Source organism: Heptranchias perlo, chromosome 1, assembly GCF_035084215.1.
Source record: "Heptranchias perlo isolate sHepPer1 chromosome 1, sHepPer1.hap1, whole genome shotgun sequence".
Lineage (NCBI taxonomy): Eukaryota > Metazoa > Chordata > Chondrichthyes > Hexanchiformes > Hexanchidae > Heptranchias > Heptranchias perlo.
Genome location: NC_090325.1, coordinates 11,990,711 through 12,010,045, shown reverse-complemented (window position 1 = coordinate 12,010,045; position 19,335 = coordinate 11,990,711). Strand labels below are relative to the sequence as shown.

The following is a 19,335-nucleotide window of genomic DNA, read 5'->3' as shown; positions in this document are numbered from 1 at the left end:
CTGTGTTGCCCTTACCTGGCCTATCCAGGAAGTCACACTGTCCCATATCCGCAATATCCAGCCTCTTCAGCAGAAGCACCAGGTGACTGAGGTTTGTTTCAGACACTCGAGGTGGTGGAACCTCCAGCATCTCGTTGTGGAATGCTTCAGAGTACAAGCGGAAGCACTTCCCTGGAAAATAATGCACACGATGTTAAACAGTTCTCTTAAAAGCCCTGTTTCCTTTTCTTGCTGCTGCAAAACTGGCCTCCAGAAAATAGGTGCCGTCACTGCACCACGATCATCTTAGCAGCATCTAGTGGAAGGAAAAATAGATTATCTATTCAGCAGGCTACCTTTGTGCTGAACCGTATAATCCTAACCAAAGTCTTGCTTGAAGGCTACTCAGAAATGCTACAACCTAGTGCAGCATAGAGTGATGGGATTCAGGTCTGTGCCTTCGATTGTTTACATGGCATGCTCCCAATTTCAATTTTGCTACTATGGGTCGTTCACAAGATAATTATGGATGAGGAAGACATTCAGCCCATATTTGCTCATCCAGAGATGAGATCCAGAGAAGCTTCCTCCCCTTGCAGCATTGAATTGTTTCTTAAATGTATCCAGGTTTATTGCCTCCACAACTCTACCGGGAAGTCCATCTTGTATATCTCTATAAGATCACCTCTCAAATGCCCACTGTCCAGGCTGAAAAAAAGCCCACATTTCTATAGACTTTCCTCATAACTCAGAATCGTGATCACAAGGATAAGTCTCATGGTTCTTCTCTTCAATACCTCCAATGTCTTGGCAACCAGAAACCTGTCCATGACAGTATTGGTAGGAGTGACCACCGTACAGTCCTCGTGGAGATTAAGTCCCGTCTTTGCACTGAGGACACCATCCAATGTGTTGTGTGGCACTACCACCGTGCTAAATGGGATAGATTCAGAACAGATCTAGCAGCTCAAAACTGGGCATCCATGAGGCTCTGTGGGCCATCAGCAGCAGCAGAACTGTATTCCAGCACAATCTGTAACCTCATGGCCTGTCATATTCCTCACTCTACCATTACCAACAAGCCAGGGGATCAACCCTGGTTCAATGAGGAGTGTAGAAGAGCATGCCAGGAGCAGCACCAGGCGTACCTAAAAATGAGGTGCCAACCTGGTGAAGCTACAACTCAGCTACATGCATGCTAAACAGCGGAAGCAACGTGCTTTCGACAGAGCTAAGCGATTCCACAACCAACAGATCAGATCAAAGCTCTGCAGTCCTGCCACATCCAATTGTGAATAGTGGTGGACAATTAAACAACTAATGGGAGGAGGAGGCTCTGCAAACATCCCCATCCTCAATAATGACGGAGTCCAGCACGTGAGTGCAAAAGACAAGGCTGAAGCGTTTGCAACCATCTTCAGCCAGAAGTGCCGAGTGGATGGTACATCTTGGCCTCCTCCAGATATCTCCACCATCACAGAAGCCAGTCTTCAGCCAATTCGATTCACTCCACATGATATCAAGAAACGGCCGAGTACACTAGATACAGCAAAGGCTATGGGCCCCGACAACATCTCAGATGTAGTGCTGAAGACTTGTGCTCCAGATCTAGCTGTGCCTCTAGCCAAGCTGTTCCAGTACAGCTACAACACTGGCATTTACCCGACAATGTGGAAAATTGCCCAGGTATGTCCTGTCCACAAAAAGCAGTACAAATCCAATCCGGCCAATTTCCGCCCCATCAGTCTACTCTCAATCATCAGCAAAGTGATGGAAGGTGTCCTCGACAGTGCTATCAAGCGGCACTTACTCATCAATAACCTGCTCACTGATGCTCAGTTTGGGTTCCGCCAGGACCACTCGGCTCCAGACCTCATTACAGCCTTGATCCAAACATGGACAAAAGAGCTGAATTCCGGAGGCGAGGTGAGAGTGGCTGCCCTTGACATTAAGGCAGCATTTGACCGAGTGTGGCACCAAGGAGCCCGAATAAAACTGAAGTCAATGGGAATCAGGGGGAAAACTCTCCAGTGGCTGGAGTCATACCTAGCACAAAGGAAGATGGTAGTGATTGTTGGAGGCCAATCATCTCAATCAGGGCATTGCTGCAGGAGTTCCTCAGGGCAGTGTCCTAAGCCCAACCATCTCCAGCTGCTTCATCAATTACCTTCCCTCCATCATAAGGTCAGAAATGGGGATGTTAGCTGATGATTGCACAGTGTTCAGTTCCATTCGCAACCCCTCAAATAAAGCAGTCCGAGCCTGCATGCAGCAAAACCTGGACAACATCCAGGCTTGGGCTCATAAGTGGCAAGTAACATTCGCGCCAGACAAGTGCCAGGCAATGACCATCTCCAACAAGAGAGAGTCTAACCAGCTCCCCTTGACATTCAACGGAATTACCATCGCCGAATCCCTCACCATCAACATCCTGGGAGTCACCATTGACTAGAAACTTAACTGGACCAGCCATACAAATACTGTGGCTACGAGAGCAGGTCAGAGGCTGGTTATTCTGCGGCGAGTGACTCACCTCCTGACTCCCCAAAGCCTTTCCACCATCTACAAGGCACAAGTCAGGAGTGTGATGGAATACTCTCCACTTGCTTGGATGAGTGCAGCTCCAACAACACTCAAGAAGCTTGACACCATCCAGGACAAAGCAGCCCGCTTGATTGGCACCCCATCCACCACCCTAAACATTCACTCCCTTCACCACCGGCACACAGTGGTTCCAGTGTGTACCATCCACAGGATGCACTGCAGCAACTCGCCAAGGCTTCTTCGACAGCTCCTCCCAAACCCGCGACCTCCACCACCTAGGAGGACAAGAGCAGCAGGCACATGGAAACACCACCACCTGCACGTTCCCCTCCAAGTCACACACCATCCCGACTTGGAAATATATCGCCGTTCCTTCATCGTCGCTGGGTCAAAATCCTGGAACTCCCTTCCTAACAGTACTATGGGAGAACCTTCACCACACGGACTGCAGCGGTTCAAGAAGGCAGCTCACCACCACCTTCTCAAGGGCAATTAGGGATGGGCAATAAATGCCGGCCTCGCCAGCGACGCCCACATCCCATGAACGAATTAAAAAAAAATTGACGTTTTGCCTATGTTGTTCAACATTCAGTTGGCTTGGTTGATTGCTGCTCTGCGTTGGTACGACATGTTTAGCGTTGAATCAAAGATTCCGAATTCTCTTTCCACTTCATTTTTGCTATTTCAATCCCATTCATGGAGCACGTGTTTCTTATTTTTCAATCCGAAGGGCAGTACTTTGCACTTGTCTGAATTAACTTTCATCTGCCATTGATCTGTGCGCACACTTATTGAAACAAAAACTATAAAACCAAAAGCTCTATCAAATAGTTCTATATAATTAGGGCTCTGTCATTTGCTCAATGGGAGCTACCTCCCAATAGAATTCCCTAGCCAGAATGCATAGGCCAGTGATCCCAGCATTTGAAAAGAGATCGCGCCCGCTGCGAAAGCCATCTTCAAATCCTTCCACAGCTCACCAATTCCTGTCTCTGCCTGATGTTTCTGCCCAAACTCTGCACTCCTCCAATTACTTATTGGTGGTCACACCTGCAGCCGCTATGGCCTTTTTACAGTGTTTTTAAAAAAATGTGTTCTCAGGATGCATGCCATGCTGAGAAGGCTGCATTTATTGCCCATCCCTAGTTGCCCTGACTGCACGGCTTGCTGGACCACTTCAGAAAGCATCAAGGGTCAACTACGGAACTACGGTCACATGCAGGACAGACTGGTTATGGGTGGCAGGTTGCCTTCACCGAAGGATATTAGTGAACCAGTTGGGTATTTATGGCAATCTGGCAGCTTTCATAATCGTAGCCATTTTTTCTGGTGCTAGCCCAAAAATTATCACATTTATTGAATTCAGTTCCACAACTTATCATAGAATCACAAAATGATTACAGCACGGAAGGAGGCCATTCAGCCCATCGAGCCCATGCCGACTCTTTGTAAGAGCAATCAAGTTAGTCCCATTCCCCACTCTTGCCCAGCAGCCCTGGAAATTTTTTCCCTTCAAATATTTATCCAATTCCATTTTTGAAAGCCACGATTGAATCTACTTCCACCACCCGTTCAGGCAGCGCATTCCAGATCATAATGACTCGTTGCGTAAAAAGGTTTTTCCTCATGTCGCCATTGGTTCTTTTGCCAATCGCCTTAAATCTGTATCCTCTGGTTCTTGACCCTTGCGCCAATGGGAAGAGTTTACATAAGAACATCAGAAACAGGAGCAGGAGTAGGCCATACGGCCTTTCGTGCCTGCTCCGCCATTCAATCAGATCATGGCTGATCTTCGACCTCAACTCCACATTCTTGCCTGATCCCCATATCCCTTGATTCCACGAACGTCCAAAAATCTATCTATCTCAGCCTTGAAAATACTCAATGACTCAGCATCCACAGCCCTCCAGGGTACAGATCTCCGAAGATTCACTACCTTTTGAGTGAAGAAATTCCTCCTCATCTCAGTCGTAAATGGCCGATCCCTTAACCTGTAACAATGTCCTCTAGTTCTAGACTCTCCAGCCGGGGAAACAACCTCTCAGCATCTACCCTGTCAAGCCCCCTCAGAATCTTGTATGTTTCAATGAGGTCATCTCTCATTCTTCTGAACTCCAGAGAGTGCATGCCCATTCTACTCAACCTCTCTTCATAGGACAGCCTTCTCATCCCAGGAATTAATCTAGTGAACCTCTATTGCACCAACTCTAAGGCAAGTATATCCTTCCTTAGATAAGGAGACCAAAACCGTATGCAGTACTCCAGGTGAGGTCTCACCAAAGCCCTGTACAATTGTAGTAAAACTTCCTTACTCTTGTACTCCAACCTCCTTGCAATAAAGGCCGACATACCATTTGCTTTCACAATTGCCTGCTGTACCTGCATGCTAACTTTTTGTGTTTCTTGTGCCATAAGAACATAAGAAATAGGAGCAGGAGTAGGCCATCCAGCCCCTCGAGCCTGCTCCGCCATTCAACAAGATCATGGCTGATCTTCTACCTCAATGCCATTTTCCTGCACCATCCCCATATCCCTTGATGCCTTTAATATCTAGAAATCTATCAATCTCTGTTTTGAATATACCCAATGACTGAGCCGCCACAGCCCTCTGGAGTAGAGAATTCCAAAGGTTCATCACCCACTGAGTGAAGAAATTTCTCCCCATCTCAGTCCTAAATGGCCTACCCTTTATTCTGAGACTGTGACCCCTGGTTCTAGATTCCCCAGCCAGGGGAGACATCCTCCCTGCATCTACCCTGTCGAGTCCTGTAAGAATTTTGTATGTTTCAATGAGATCGCCTCTCATTCTTCTAAACTCTAGAGCATACAGGCCGAGTCTACTCAATCTCTCCTCCTATGACAATCCCGCCATCCCAGGAATCAGTCTGGTGAACCTTCTTTGTACTCCCTCTATGGCAAGTACATCCTTTCTTAGGTAAGGAGATGAAAATTGTGCACAATACTCCAGGTGCGGTCTCACCAAGGCCCTGTATAATTGCAGTAAGACATCTTTATTCCTGTACTCAAATCCTCTTGTAATAAAGGCCAACATACCATTTGCCTTCCTGATTGCTTGCTGCACCTGCATGTTAGCTTTCAGTGACTCATGTACAAGGACACCCAGGTCCCTTTGAACGTCAACATTTCCCAATCTCTCACCATTTAAAAAATACTCTGCATTTCTGTTTTTCCTACCAAAGTGGAAACCTTCACATTTTTCCACATTATATCCCATCTGCCATGTTCCTGCCCACTCACTTAGCCTGTCTATATCCCCTTGAAGCCTCTTTGCATCCTCCTCACAACTCACATTCCCATCTAGTTTTGTGTCATCTGCCAACTTGGAAATATTGGGCCCGATTTTAGGAAGGCGGCGGGTCGGCAGCAGGGGGTCGACTGGGCGCATGGGTAACGCTCCCAGTGAATTCTGAATGCTCCGCACGCAATCGCAGCTTGATTGAAGGTACTTACCTTTGCTTCCGGGTTTCGCACTGGAAAGCTGCGCAGCGGGCGGACTGCGCATGCGCATCATAGGCTGTCAGCTGGAGGAGCCCTATTTAAAGGGCAGTCCTCCACTGACTGATGCTACAGAAAATAGGAAAAATTACCGCATGGAGCAGCCCAGGGGGAAGGCTGCTCCCAGGTTTAACGATGCCTCACTCCAGGTCTTATTGGATGGGGTGAGGAGGAGGGGGAGGACAGAAATCTTCTCCCCGGCGGACGGGAGGATGTGGCCTGCCTCTGCCACCACGAAGGCCTGGCTCGAGGTGGCAGAGGAGGTCATCAGCACCACCAACATATCGCGCACCTGCATACAGTGCAGTAGGTCAGCCGAAGTGAGTACACTTACTCATTCCCCTACACTCTGTCTGTCACATCACCGCCCCCACCCCACATCTCCTTCTGCACTGCCAACACTACTCGATCAGATCACTCCTCACACCCACTCAAAACTCATCCTCATCTTACCTGCACTTACTCACCTCGCCAGTACTCATCCCACCACTACCACTCAACCCAATCCTCATACAATCTCATGGCTCTATCTCATACTCACCCTCTCAAGCATCTCTTTCACGGTCGGCCTCACTCAACCTGCCACTACCTGTGCTGCAGCCACAGGGCATGCTTCACATATGTGCAGTAGGAAGCGTAAGGCAAATGTGTCGTGAGCATGAAGGGGATGCACAAGGGTGTTTGAGGGTTTGTCATGGTTTTTAACTTATATTTAATTTCTGACCAACTCACATTACATATTATATTGGCACCACTACTGCCACGTCTTTGTGAATCTTGTCTGGTTTGTGCAATAATGCCCTTTCCTGAGGATCACTATGAAGACCCACAACTGATGGCATCCATTGTATCACTGCAGACTGGGTTTAGGTGTATATGCAGGGCTCTTTTGTGCAGACGAAAGAGACGTCGGCAATGTCCCTGGTGGCACCCTGGAATGATGCAAAGGAGAAGTTGTTGAGGGCAGTGATGACTTTGACAGCGACAGGTAAGAAGATGGTGCTCGGGCCAGCCGGGAGCAGCTCGGCACGAAGGAGGCTGCAGATGTCCACGACTACATGTCGAGTGACTCTGAGCCTCCATGTGCACTGCTGCTCAGAGAGGTCCAGGAAACTGAGCCTCAGTCTGTGGACCCTATGGCGAGGGTAGTGCCTTCTGCGACGCATCTCTCTCTGCCGTTGCCCTCCCTCCTGCTCTGCAGGTGGATGTGTCACAGCTCTGTGTTGTGGAGCTCCACGTGTCAGAGGTGGACAGCGTGGCCGGTGAGGCTGGTGATGCTGTTCGTCCTTCGAGGAAGTCATGACTGCAGCTACGGCGGCCCCCATCCGGAAGATGTATGTTTGAGGGGGTTTGCAAGGTAGGTACATGTGTCTGGACACCGGGGTAAGTGTGCAAGTTTGTGAATTTTATTGTTCGGAGGAGGGTGGTGGAGGCCAAACTTTGTCCAAAGTGACAGAGTGGCCTCCTGCAGTGACCCCCTCACCTGTTGAATGGACCTTTGCAGCTGCCACAGGCTGATGGCTGCAACACGTCCATTTCAACTTGGAGTGTTTCCCCCAGTACGGGAAACAGTTGCAGTTGACTTGAAAATCCCATCCCTCCTTAAATATCAGGTCAATCAGGTCTATAAACGACCTGAAGTACCTAGTTAATTACTTTAAGTGGCATCCCGCCGGCTTTAATTGCCGGCGGGAGTCCCGCATGCGGGGGTTGCGTTCGCATCTAAGCGCGTCACTGGGGAACCCGGAAGTGGGCGGGTTGGAGCCTGGCTCCGGACCCGCATCGGGAATCCCCAATTTTCGAAATCCCCCCGCCACAAACGCACCCGCTCGGGGGTACGAAAATCAAGCCCATTACATTTGGTCCCTTCATCCAAATCATTGATACAGATTGTGAATAGCTGGGGCCCAAGCACCGATCCCTGCGGTATCCCACTGGTCTCAGTCTGCCAACCTGAAAAAGACCCGTTTATTCCTACTCTCTGTTTTCTGTCTGTTAACCAATTCTCAATCCATGCCAGTATATTACCCCCAATTACATGTGCTCGAACTTTGTTCACCAGCCTCCCGTGTGGGACCTTATCAAAAGCCTTCTGAAAATCCAAATACACCACATCCACTGGTTCCCCCTTATCTGTTCTACTGGTTACATCCTCAAAGAACTCCAATAGATTTGTCAAACATGATTTCCCTTTCATAAATTCATGTTGACTCTGCCAAATCCTATTATTATTTTCTAAGTGTCCTATTATCACATCCTTTATAATAGATTCTAGCATTTTCCCTAATACTGATGTCAGGCTAACAGGTCTGTAGTTCCCTGTTTTCCCTCTCCCTTCTTTCTTAAATAGTGGGGTTAGATTTGCTACCTTCCAATCTGTAGGAACCATTCCAGAATCTATAGAATTTTGGAAGATGACAACCAACGCATCCACTATCTCTATAGCCACCTCTTTCAAAACCCTGGGACGTAGATCATCAGGTCCTTTGGGATTTATCGACTTTCAGTCCCATTAATTTCTCTAGTACTATTTTTTTACTAATACTAATTTCCTTCAGTTCCTTATTCTCGTCAAACCCTTGGTTCTTTCGTATTTCTGGGGGGGGGGGGTTTTGTGTTTTCTTCCAGGAAGTCAGACACAAAGGGCCCGATTTTAGCACCCGCTATCGGGTGCGTTCTCGGCAGGGGGGCCTCGAAAATCGGGAAATCCAGGATCCCGACCACTTCCGGGTTCCCCGCTGACGCGCGCGCAGCCCCCACTGGTGGGAATCCCGCAGGCAATTAAAGCCAGCGGGATGCCACTTGAGAGTATTTACTTAGCTATTTCAGGTCATTGACTGACCTGATTAAGGGACTGTGTGTGATTTTGGATCAACATGGGACTGTTTCCCACACTGGGGGAAACACTCCCAGATCGAATGGTCGTGTTGCATCTGTCAGCCTGTGGCAGCTGCAAAGGTCCATTTGACAGGTGTGGGGGGTGGGGGGGGACCCTCACCCATTGCAGGAGGCCACTCTGTCACTTGGGACAAAGTTTGGCCTCCACCACCCTCCTCCTGACGGTCAAAGTCACCAACCTGCACACTTACCCCGGGGTCCAGAGACATGTACCTACCTTGCTGACCCCCTCAGATGTACATCTTGCGGATGGGGGCCGCCGTAGCTGCAGTCATGACCTCCTCGGAGGGCGAACAGTATCACCAGCCTCACCGGCCACGCCGTCCACCTCTGACACGTGGAGCTCCACAACAGAGTGCTGTGACACATCCACCTGCACAGCAGGAGGGAGGGCTACCGCAGAGAGAGATGCGTCGCAGAGGGCACTACCCTCGCCACACGTTCCACAGACCGAGGCTCAGCCTCCTGGACCTCTCTGAGCAGCAGTGCACTCGGAGGCTCAGAGTCACTCGACATGTAGCCGTGGACATCTGCAGCCTCTTTCATGCCGAGCTGCTCCTGGCTGGCCCGTGAACCATCTTCCTACCTGTCGCTGTCAAAGTCACCACTGCCCTCCCGAACTTCTCCTCCACATCCTTCCAGGGTGCAACCGGGGACATCGCCGATGTCTCTCAGTCGTCTGCGCAGAAGAGCCCTGCAAATACACCGACACCCACTCTGCAGTGACACAATGGGTGGCATCAGTGGTGGGTCCTCATAGTGATACCCAGGAGCGGGCATTATTGCACAAACCGGACAGGATTCGCAAAGACATGGCAGTAGTGGTGCCAATATAATGTGTGATGTGAGTTGTTCTGAAATTCAATAGAAGTAACAACATGACAAACCCTCAAACACCCTTGTGCATCCCCTTCATGCTCACGACACGTTTGCCTTACACTGCCTACTGCACATATGTGATGCATGCCCTGTGGCTGCAGCACAGGTGGTGGCAGGTTGAGTGAGGCTGGCCGTGAGAGAGATGCACGAGAGGGTGAGTATGGGATAGAGCCATGAGATTGTATGAGGATTGGGTTGCGTGGTAGTGGCGGGGTGAGTACTGGCGAGGTGAGTAGGTGCAGGTAAGATGAGGATGGGGTTTGAGTGGGTATGAGGGGTGATGTGACAGAGTAGTGTTGGCAGTGCTGAAGGAGATGTGGGGTGGGGGCAGTGATGTGGCAGACGGAGTGTAGGGGAAAGACTACGTGTACTCACTGTGGCTGACCTACTGAGGTCATTGGACCGCCTCCTGCACGGTGTGCAGGTGGGCGATATGTTGGTGGCGCAGGTGACCCCCTCTGCCACCTCGAGCCAGGCCTTCCTGGTGGCGGAGGCGGGCCGCTTCCTCCCGTCCGCCGGGTGGAAGATCTCTGTCCTCCCCCTCCTCCTCACCCCATGTATTGATACCTGGGGTGAGGCATCATTAAACTGGGAGCAGCCTTCCCCTGGGCTGCTCCATGCAGTCATCTTTGCTATTGGTTGCAGCATCTGTCAGTGGAGGACTGCCCCTTTAAATAGAGCGCCTCCAGCTGACAGATCTTACTGCGCATGCGCAGCCTGCTCGACGCGCAGATCAGCAGCGGGGAACCCGGAGGAGCAGGTAAGTGGCTCCAATTAGTGGGTTGCCTGCTACGATCGCGCGGGAAACCCACTAATTTCACCGGGCGCGCTTGCCCACCCGCCGAGAACCCGCACCCCTGCTAAAATCGGGCCCAAAGTATTTGTTTAATTTCTCTCCCAATTCCTTATCCTCCATTATAAACTCTCCCGTCTCTGTCTGTAAGGGACCCACATTTGCCTTCGCCAGTCTTTTCCTTTTTACATACCTATAGAAACTTTTACTTCACCCATGATTCTCTGGACACCAACATTTAATTGTTTCTCACCATTTAAAAAATATTCTGTTTTTCTATTCTTCCTACCAAAGTGAATAACCTCACATTTCCCCACACTATACTCCATCTGCCACCTTCTTGCCCATTCACTTAACCTGTCTATATCCCTTTACAGGCTCTTTGTGTCCTCCTCTCTGCTTACTTTCCCACCTAGCTTTGTATCGTCAGCAAACTTGGATACATTACACTCAGTCCCTTCATCCAAGTTATTAATATAGATTGCAAACAGCTGAGGCCCAAGCACTGATTCTTGTGGTATCCCACTAGTTACAGCCTGCCCAACTTGAAAATGACCCGTTTATCCCTACTCTCTGTTTTCTGTCTGTTAACCAATCCTCTATCCATGCTAATATGTTAACCTCAACCCCATGAGCCCTTATCTTGCGTAACAACCTTTTATGTGACACCTTATCGAATGCCTTTTGAAAATCCAAATATACTACATCCACTGGTTCCCCTTTACCTACCCTGCTAGTTACATCCTCTTTCTTTTTCTTTAAAGTTTCTCTTTATTTACTTTATCTAAACCTTTCATGATTTTGAACACTTCTATCAAATCTTCTCACAACCTTCTCTGCTCTCAGAAGAATAACCCCAGCTTCTCCAGTCTATCTACGTAACTAAAGTTCCTCATCCCTGGAACCATTCGAGTAAACCTTTTCTGCACTCTCTCTAATGTCTTCACATCCTTCCTATTGGACACAATACTCCAGTTGTGGCCGGACCAGTGTTTAATAAAGGTTCAACATAACTTCCTTGCTTCTATTCTATGCCTCTATTTATAAAGCCCAGGATCCTGTATGCTTTTTTAAAAAAAAACGGTTTCTCAACCTTTCCTGCCACCTCCAAAGATTTGCCCACATATACCCCCAGGTGTCTCTGTTCCTGCACCTCCTTTAGAATTGTACCATTTAGTTTGTATTGCCTCTCATTCTTCCTGCCAAATGTATCACTTCGCACTTTTCTGCATTAAATTTCATCTGCCATGCGTCTGTCCATTCCACCAGCCTGTCTGTCCTCTTGAAGTCTATCACTATCCTCCTCACTGTTTACTACATTTCCGAGTTTCGTGTCATCTGCAAATTTGGAAATTGTGCCTTGTCCAAGTCCAAGACATTAATATATGTCAAAAAAGCAGTGTTCCTAGTAGCGAGCCCTGAGGAACAACACTGTATACCTTCATCCAGTTTGAAAAACAACCAACCATTCACTACTATTCTCTGTTTCCTGTCACTTAGCCAATTTCGTCTCCCTGCTGCCACTGCCCCTTTTATTCCATCATGCTGGGATTTGAACTTATGACCTCTGGGTTGCGAGTCCACTACCATAACCGCTTACATTACTGCACCTCCTTTCGACTTGCTTCCCTTTCGCCTTCCGTCTTGGTATTCTCTCATTATCCACCGCCCAGTAAAGAGCTCTGGGACATCTCTCTTACTTATTAAGTGATAGATAAATTTAAGTTGTTAATGGATACACACGCTAACAACAAAGCAGTTTCTAAATAAGAAGCATCGAGTCAGATGTATCTGAAGGAGCAAAAAAAGAACAAGGTTCTAACCTATTGAATTATTAATGAATCAGTCGGTAAATTTTACTGCAAGTCAGGCTACCGCAGACCTTAACTTCTCTTTCTAGGTTTCATACTGACTGGAGTCAGACCACACAGCAGTTTCTTTAATCTTGTTTGAAAAAATTAGGATATTTTAATGATAGAAAATACACACTAACCACTAATGTCAAAACTGCAATATTTGTAGCAAAATTATAAGAAGTGGAAGCAGAAGTATTTTTCTGCAGAGTCTTTCAAAACTTTTGTAACAATCATTTCATTTCTGCAATGCTATCACAGAAGTATCAGACATTGGCTAATCAGAGTCACAAATGCCGGGCAATGCTGTGGTAAACAGAGATATGCCAACTCACCCTCCATTTCTAATACCCTGCCCTCTTGCCTCGGGGTTCATAGAATCATAGAATGGTTCCAGCACAGGAGGAGGCCATCCGGCCCATCGAGCTTGTGCCTTATAAGATCCAGTTAGTCCCATTCCCCCATAGCCCTGCAAATCTTTTCCTTTCAAGTATTTATCCAATTTTTTTTTGAAAGCCACGGTTGAATGTGCTTCCAACACCCTTTCAGATAACGCATTCCAGATCATAACTACTCGCTGCTTAAAAAAGTTTTACCTCATGTCGCCTTTGGTTCTTTTGCCAATCACCGTAAATCTGTGCCCTCTGGTTCGCGATTCTTCCGCCAATGGGAACAATTCCTCTTTATTTACTTTATCAAAATCCTTCACGATTTTGAACACTTTTAACAAATCTCCTCTCAACCTTCTCTGCTCTAAGGAGAACAATCCCATCTTCTCCAGTCTATCCACATAACTGAAGTTCCTCATCCCTGGAACCATTCTAGTAAATCTTTTCTGCACATCTCTAAGGCCTTCACATCCTTCCTAAAGTACGGTGCCAGAATTGGACACAATACGCCAGTTGTGGCCGAACAAGTGTTTTATAAAGGTTTAACATAACTTCCTTGCTTTTGTACTCTATGCCTCTATTTATAAAGCCCAGGATCCCGTATGCTTTTTTAAACCAGTTTCTCAACTTGTCCTGCCACCTTCAAAGATTTGTGCACATATACCCCCAGATCTCTCCGTTCCTGCATCCCCTTTAGAATTATACCATTTAGTTTATGTTGCCTCTCCTCGTCCTTCATGCCAAAATGTATCACTTCGGACTTCTCTGAGTTAAATTTCATCTGCCGTATGTCCACCCATTCCACCAGCCTGTTTATAGCCTCTTGAAGTCTATTACTATGCTCCTCACTGTTTACTATGCTTCCAAGTTTTGTGTCATCTACAAATTTTGAAATTGTGCCCTATGACCCAAGTCCAAGTCATCAATATATATCAAAAAAAATAGTGGTCCCAGTACTGACCACTGGGGAACATCACTCTATAGTTTCCTCTGGTCCGAAAAATAGCTGTTCACCATTACTCTCTGTTTCCTGTCACTTAGCCAATTTCGTATCCACGCTGCCCACTGCCCCTTTTATTCCACAGGCTTCAATTTTGCTGACAAGCCTATTACGTGGCACTTCATCAAAGGTCTTTTGAAAGTCCATATGCCCAAAATCAGCCGCATTGCCCTCATCAACCCTCTCAGTTACCTTGTCAAAAAACTCAATCAAGTTAGTTAAACATGATTTGCCTTTAACAAATACGTGCTGGCTTTCCTTTATTAATTCACACTTGTCCAAGTGACTATTAATTTTGTCCCGGGTTATTGTTTCTGAAAGCTTCCCCACCGCCGAGGTTAAACTGGTCTGTAGTTGCTGCGTTTATCCTTACACACTTTTTTGAGCAAGTGTGTAACATTTGCGATTCTCCCAGTCCTCTGGCACAACCCCGATCTGAGGAGGATCGGAAGATTATGACCAGTACCTCTGCAATTTCCACCCTTATTTCCCTCAGCAATCTAGAATGCACCCCATCTGGACTGGGTGACTTATCTACTTTAAGTATAGTCAGCCTTTCTAGTACCTCCTCTATCAATTTTCACCTCATCCAGTATCTCAACTATCGCCTCTTTTACTGTGACTTTGGAAGCATCTTCTTCCTTGGTAAAGACAAATGCAAAGTACTCATTTAATACCTCAGCCAGTGCCCTCAGCTTGCATGCGTAGATCTCCTTTTTGGTCCCACCCCTTCACTTACCATCTGTTTATTATTTATACGCCCATAGAAGACTTTTGGATTCCCTTTTATTTTAGCTACCAGTCTTTTCTCATACTCTCTCTTTGCCCCTCTTATTTCCTTTTTCACTTCTCCTCTGGAATTTCTATATTTAGCCTGGTTCTCACTTGTATTATCAACATGACATCTGTCATACGTTCTCTTTTCTGTTTCATCTTACTCTCTATATCTTTCATCATTAGGAAGCTCTGGCTTTGGTTGTCTTACCTTTCCCCCTCATGGGAACGTACCTAGTCTGTACCCGAACCAGCTTTTCTTGAAAGGCTGCCCATTGTTCGATTACAGTTTTGCTTGACAATCTTTGATTCCAATTTACCTGGGCCAGATCCGATCTCAACCCACTGAAATTGGCCCTCTTCCAATTAAGTATTTTTACTCTAGATTGCTCCTTGTCCTTTTCCATAACTAATCTAAATCTTATACTATGATCGCTGTTCCCTAAATACTCCCCCACTGACACTTGCTCCACTTGGTTCTGAGCTCGAGGTTTCTCTTGCTTTCTCTCACTGAACTGCAAAAATGTGATGGAAGGCTACTCCAGCACTCATTGCATGTAGCATCATAGGAATTGCTAGATCCAAAAAGACCGAGCTCCATCTAGTTCACCTTTTACCATCCTGGTAGTAGCATGTTACAACGATAATGGAGTTGCTGACTAATCATAGCAATCAATCTCTATCAATTAGTCTACAACAGACCCAGACATGAGGCGAGGAAAACCCCAGTGGTGCAGAGCTTTGGGAACAAAGTCGAAAGTCACCTGTTCCTCCCAAGCATGCCAAACTTACCACATGTGATGTCACGAGTGAAAGTACAATATAACAAATATAGGCTCTAAAGAGGACGAGAGAGGGAAAGGATAAAGACTATAAGGCTGATTATGGGGTCCTGTCACAGTGCCACAAAGAGCTGACCGAGGTTATTTCCATCCACACAGAGAGAATGCTTAACAAGTGGGAAGAACTTCTCCAGAGACATGAGCACAAAATCTAGGCTGACATTTCAGTGCGGTACTGAGGGAGTGCTGCACTGTTGGAGGTGCCGTCTTTCGGATGAGATGTTAAACCGAGGCCCCATCCGCCCTTGCAGGTGGACAAGATCCCATGGCACTATTTTGAAGAAGAGCAGGGGAGTTCTCCCTGGTGTCCTGGCCAATATTTATCCCTCAACCACCATCACTAAAACTGATTATCCTGTCATTATCACATTGTTGTTTGAGGGACCATGCTGTGTGCAAATTGATTGTCGCGTTTCCTACATTACAACAGTGACTACACTTCAAAGAGTGCTTCGTTGGCTGTAAAGCATTTTGAGACAACCTGAGGTCGTGAAAGGCGCCAAACAAATGCAAGACTTTGTTTTATTAATCCAGTCATTTTTAAAGGGTTGCCGTGAAAATTTAAAAGGGATATGTGGGATTGTTTTGGAGTATTTGCCAGTCTTTCCAAAAGCTCTATTGGGATAAAGAAATGGCAGGTAATTAGCAAGGGAAGGCAAACCCAAGGCACAGGGAGGAACCAGTCTGAGCACCTGACCCCTTGTTTGATGGTTGTGGACATGGAACACACTGCTGCTGGAGGTGGGTTGCTCTCCTCGGAAGCACCTCATAAAATGGCAGTGCATCATGCTTAATGGTGGTCAGGCTCGACTTTGTGTAATGTACCTGCAACATCCGGGAAAAGAGGTGGGAGAAACCAGAATACTTGAGTGAAGCTGGAAGCGTATGGTGCCAGATAGATGGAAAATTAAATGGAGAAGTGGTAACAGCAGCCAGGTATGTGATCTCCCCAAAACCAGCCCAACACAAAAGCACCTATAGAGTGAATTTACAACCGCTTTCCAAGCAGACTATTTCAAAATTAATTTTAAAAAGCCAGTCTAATAGAAGCACATTTAAGGATTTATTTTCTAACGGTGAAGCTCAAGGCAGTTGCACTATGTTCCCCTGTGCGCTAGTTTCACTTTGAACTACCCAAGGTTGTTGGAAATTAATAATGGTCCAAACAGCTTTTCGGGCTGTTGCTGAATAGAATACTATTCATATAGGTATTAGCATATTAAACCACCTTGTGCTACAAAAGGAACAATCTACAAGCAAATTCTAATAGCCTACAGTCCATCAGACTGTCATGTGTATCTTCTGCAGCTTGCAGGAACAATCGTAATCAATTGTAATCCTGTGGGTGCTGCGATTGGCAAGAATTCCATACGTAATCTAGCACACTCAAAAATGCTTCATTTTGTCACAGCTTTCCTAAAAACAATGCACAGTGGAATATGTATCAACACATTTAGTGTTCGTATATGAACATTACCAATCTGGAAATATACGTTTTAGTTATGGAGTTGTGTATAATTTCCACTGATCGTTTGACTCACTTGCCCAGCCAAAAAAACTACAACCAGTGCCAGTGCAGAATGTAAATAGCTGGTGGATCTTCCACACGCATTACCTGAACTGATCTTTGACATTTTACTCGTCAGTATTTATTCTTACCTGGGCAGGTGTGGCCTAATCTCTGCCGCCTCAGCTCAGCCTGGCTCTTGCTAATTGGCTGAACTACCTGAGAATCAGCCCTAATGCGAGGATTGTATACCTGAGGAAGAGAGAAAAAAAACATATAGTAAATACTGCCAAAGGATTAGGATTTTACATACAGGATATCTCTCTCAGGCCTCATTTGGACAGTTTTAGCCTGTTGATTCATGAAAAAGGGCAGAGTAGTGCAGTACTGGACAGCCAAACCAGAGGTCATAAGCTCAAATCCCATCTTGTCAAGTTGTGGAATTCAAATCTATTAAATCTGATAATTTGTGGGCTGGCACCAGAAAAATAGACCATGGGCGGGTGGAATTACTGCAAAAGTAATTTGCACCTTTACAGGGCAACTCAGGCCTTCGTGTCCACATCCTGAGTTCCGGGTGCATCCAGATGATAAGCTAATTTGCTCCGCAGAGGAATAGTTTCTTCAAACTAGAATGTTAGCTAATAACAAATGCCTGCTAATCCCATGGTATTTTCTCTCTCTACTCTCTAATAAGTATATGGGTATCGAGTAATGCTACACCTAGGATATCATAGGTGTTTTAGAAAAGCCCATTGCAAATCCTCATTCATTACAGGTCACTCAAAAAAGTGCATTAATCACACTGTAGTGAGGGCCATGGTTAGTTATAAAACCTAGAGGCATGCAGTAAGATGAGCAATTTTACAATACAGGTTGATGTACACTCTACCCACAAGAAATACAAGGTTGATCTACTTTAATAAAACTTATTGCTAAAAATGGAGTCCAATTCCACAGGTAATGAATTTGTTCAATCTTAATTCACAGATGCATTTAAGGGGAAGCTAGGTAAGTACACAAGGGAGAAAGGAATAGAAGAATATGCTGATAGGGTTAGATGAAGTAGGGTGGGAGGAGGCTTATGTGGAGCATAAACACCAGCACAGACCAGTTGAACCGAATGGCCTGGAAATTCTATGTAATTCTAAGTAGTTTGTGAGGACGGTCCTCCAATGCATCAACAGACACTAAATTGGCAATCTCACTTGGATGGCTGGTGTGGGAAATGGAGAAATGTTACACTTATACAGCAGGAGGTCAGGGTTGATGCACATTGTTAATGCAGAGTAGAGAGAGCTTAACTCGGAATCTAGCATTTTGTACATAACCTGGCATATTAGATACTGACAGGAAGGGAGCAATTTTATCTAACCTGCCCGGTGGGAACCTTCCTTACCTAGGGAAGGATATACTTGTCTTAGAGTGGGTGCAACAAAGGTTCACTAGATTGATTCCTGGGATGAGAGGGTTGTCCTATGAGGAGAGATTGAGTAGAATGGGCCTATACTCTCTGGAGTTCAGAAGAATGAGAGGTGGTCTCATTGAAAGATACAAAATTCTTAGAGGGCTTGACAGGGTAGATGCTGAGAGGCTGTCTCCCCTGGCTGGAGAGTCTAGAACTAAGGGGCATAGTCTCGGGATCAGTGGTCGGCCATTTAGGACCGAGACGAGGAAACATTTCTTCACTCAGAGGGTTGTGAAACTTTGGAATTCTCTAACCCAGAGGGCTGTGGATGAGTCGTTGAGTATTAACAAGGCTGAGATCGATGGATTTATGGACTCTAGGGGAATCAAGGGATATGGGGATAGGGCGGGAAAGTGGAGCTGAGGTCAAAGATCAGCCATGATGTTATTGAATGGCGGAGCAGGCTCGAGGGGCCGTATGGCCTACTCCTGCTCCTATTTCCTATGTTCTTAAGGGTTCGGATCAGATGCCCATTTTATACCTATTTTTCAATGGAAAGTAAAATCTGGCAGGGTGTAAAATGGGCAGCTGATCTGATCCAGTCAGCTTCCTGCTGTGCGGTTTCGACTAAAATTACTTCATAAATAGTTTATTCCCCAGCACCAATATGCTGTCTCGATGGGCACAAAAGACAAAAGATTAAAAGTGGGCAAAAAGTGTTCCTTATTTATGACAGTAAACATAAATTTAAGCCAAAAATAGTAAGAGTGCCTTTTTAAAAAAAAAATAACAATTTGGGTTAGAAATGTTATTGTTAATGGAAAAAAATCATTGCACTTAAGAGATAAAGGCCATGATGTGGAGATGCCGGTGATGGACTGGAGTGGATAAATGTAAGGAGTCTTACAACACCAGGTTATAGTCCAACAGTTTTATTTGAAATAAAACTGTTG

The 19,335-nt window shown here is 46.3% G+C and overlaps 1 protein-coding gene across 1 annotated transcript in view; it reads right to left on the bottom strand.

Annotated features, from left to right (window-relative positions):
* LOC137316822 (putative pre-mRNA-splicing factor ATP-dependent RNA helicase DHX32) overlaps positions 1-19,335 on the bottom strand; it is a 112,018-nt gene that overhangs the window by 39,753 nt on the left and 52,930 nt on the right. The window contains exons 6-7 of the mRNA XM_067980695.1: positions 17,127-17,226; positions 16-171 (exon numbers count right to left, since the gene is read on the bottom strand). Coding sequence (XP_067836796.1) covers positions 16-171; positions 17,127-17,226 — 256 coding nt within the window. The remainder of the gene's footprint in view (positions 1-15; positions 172-17,126; positions 17,227-19,335) is intronic.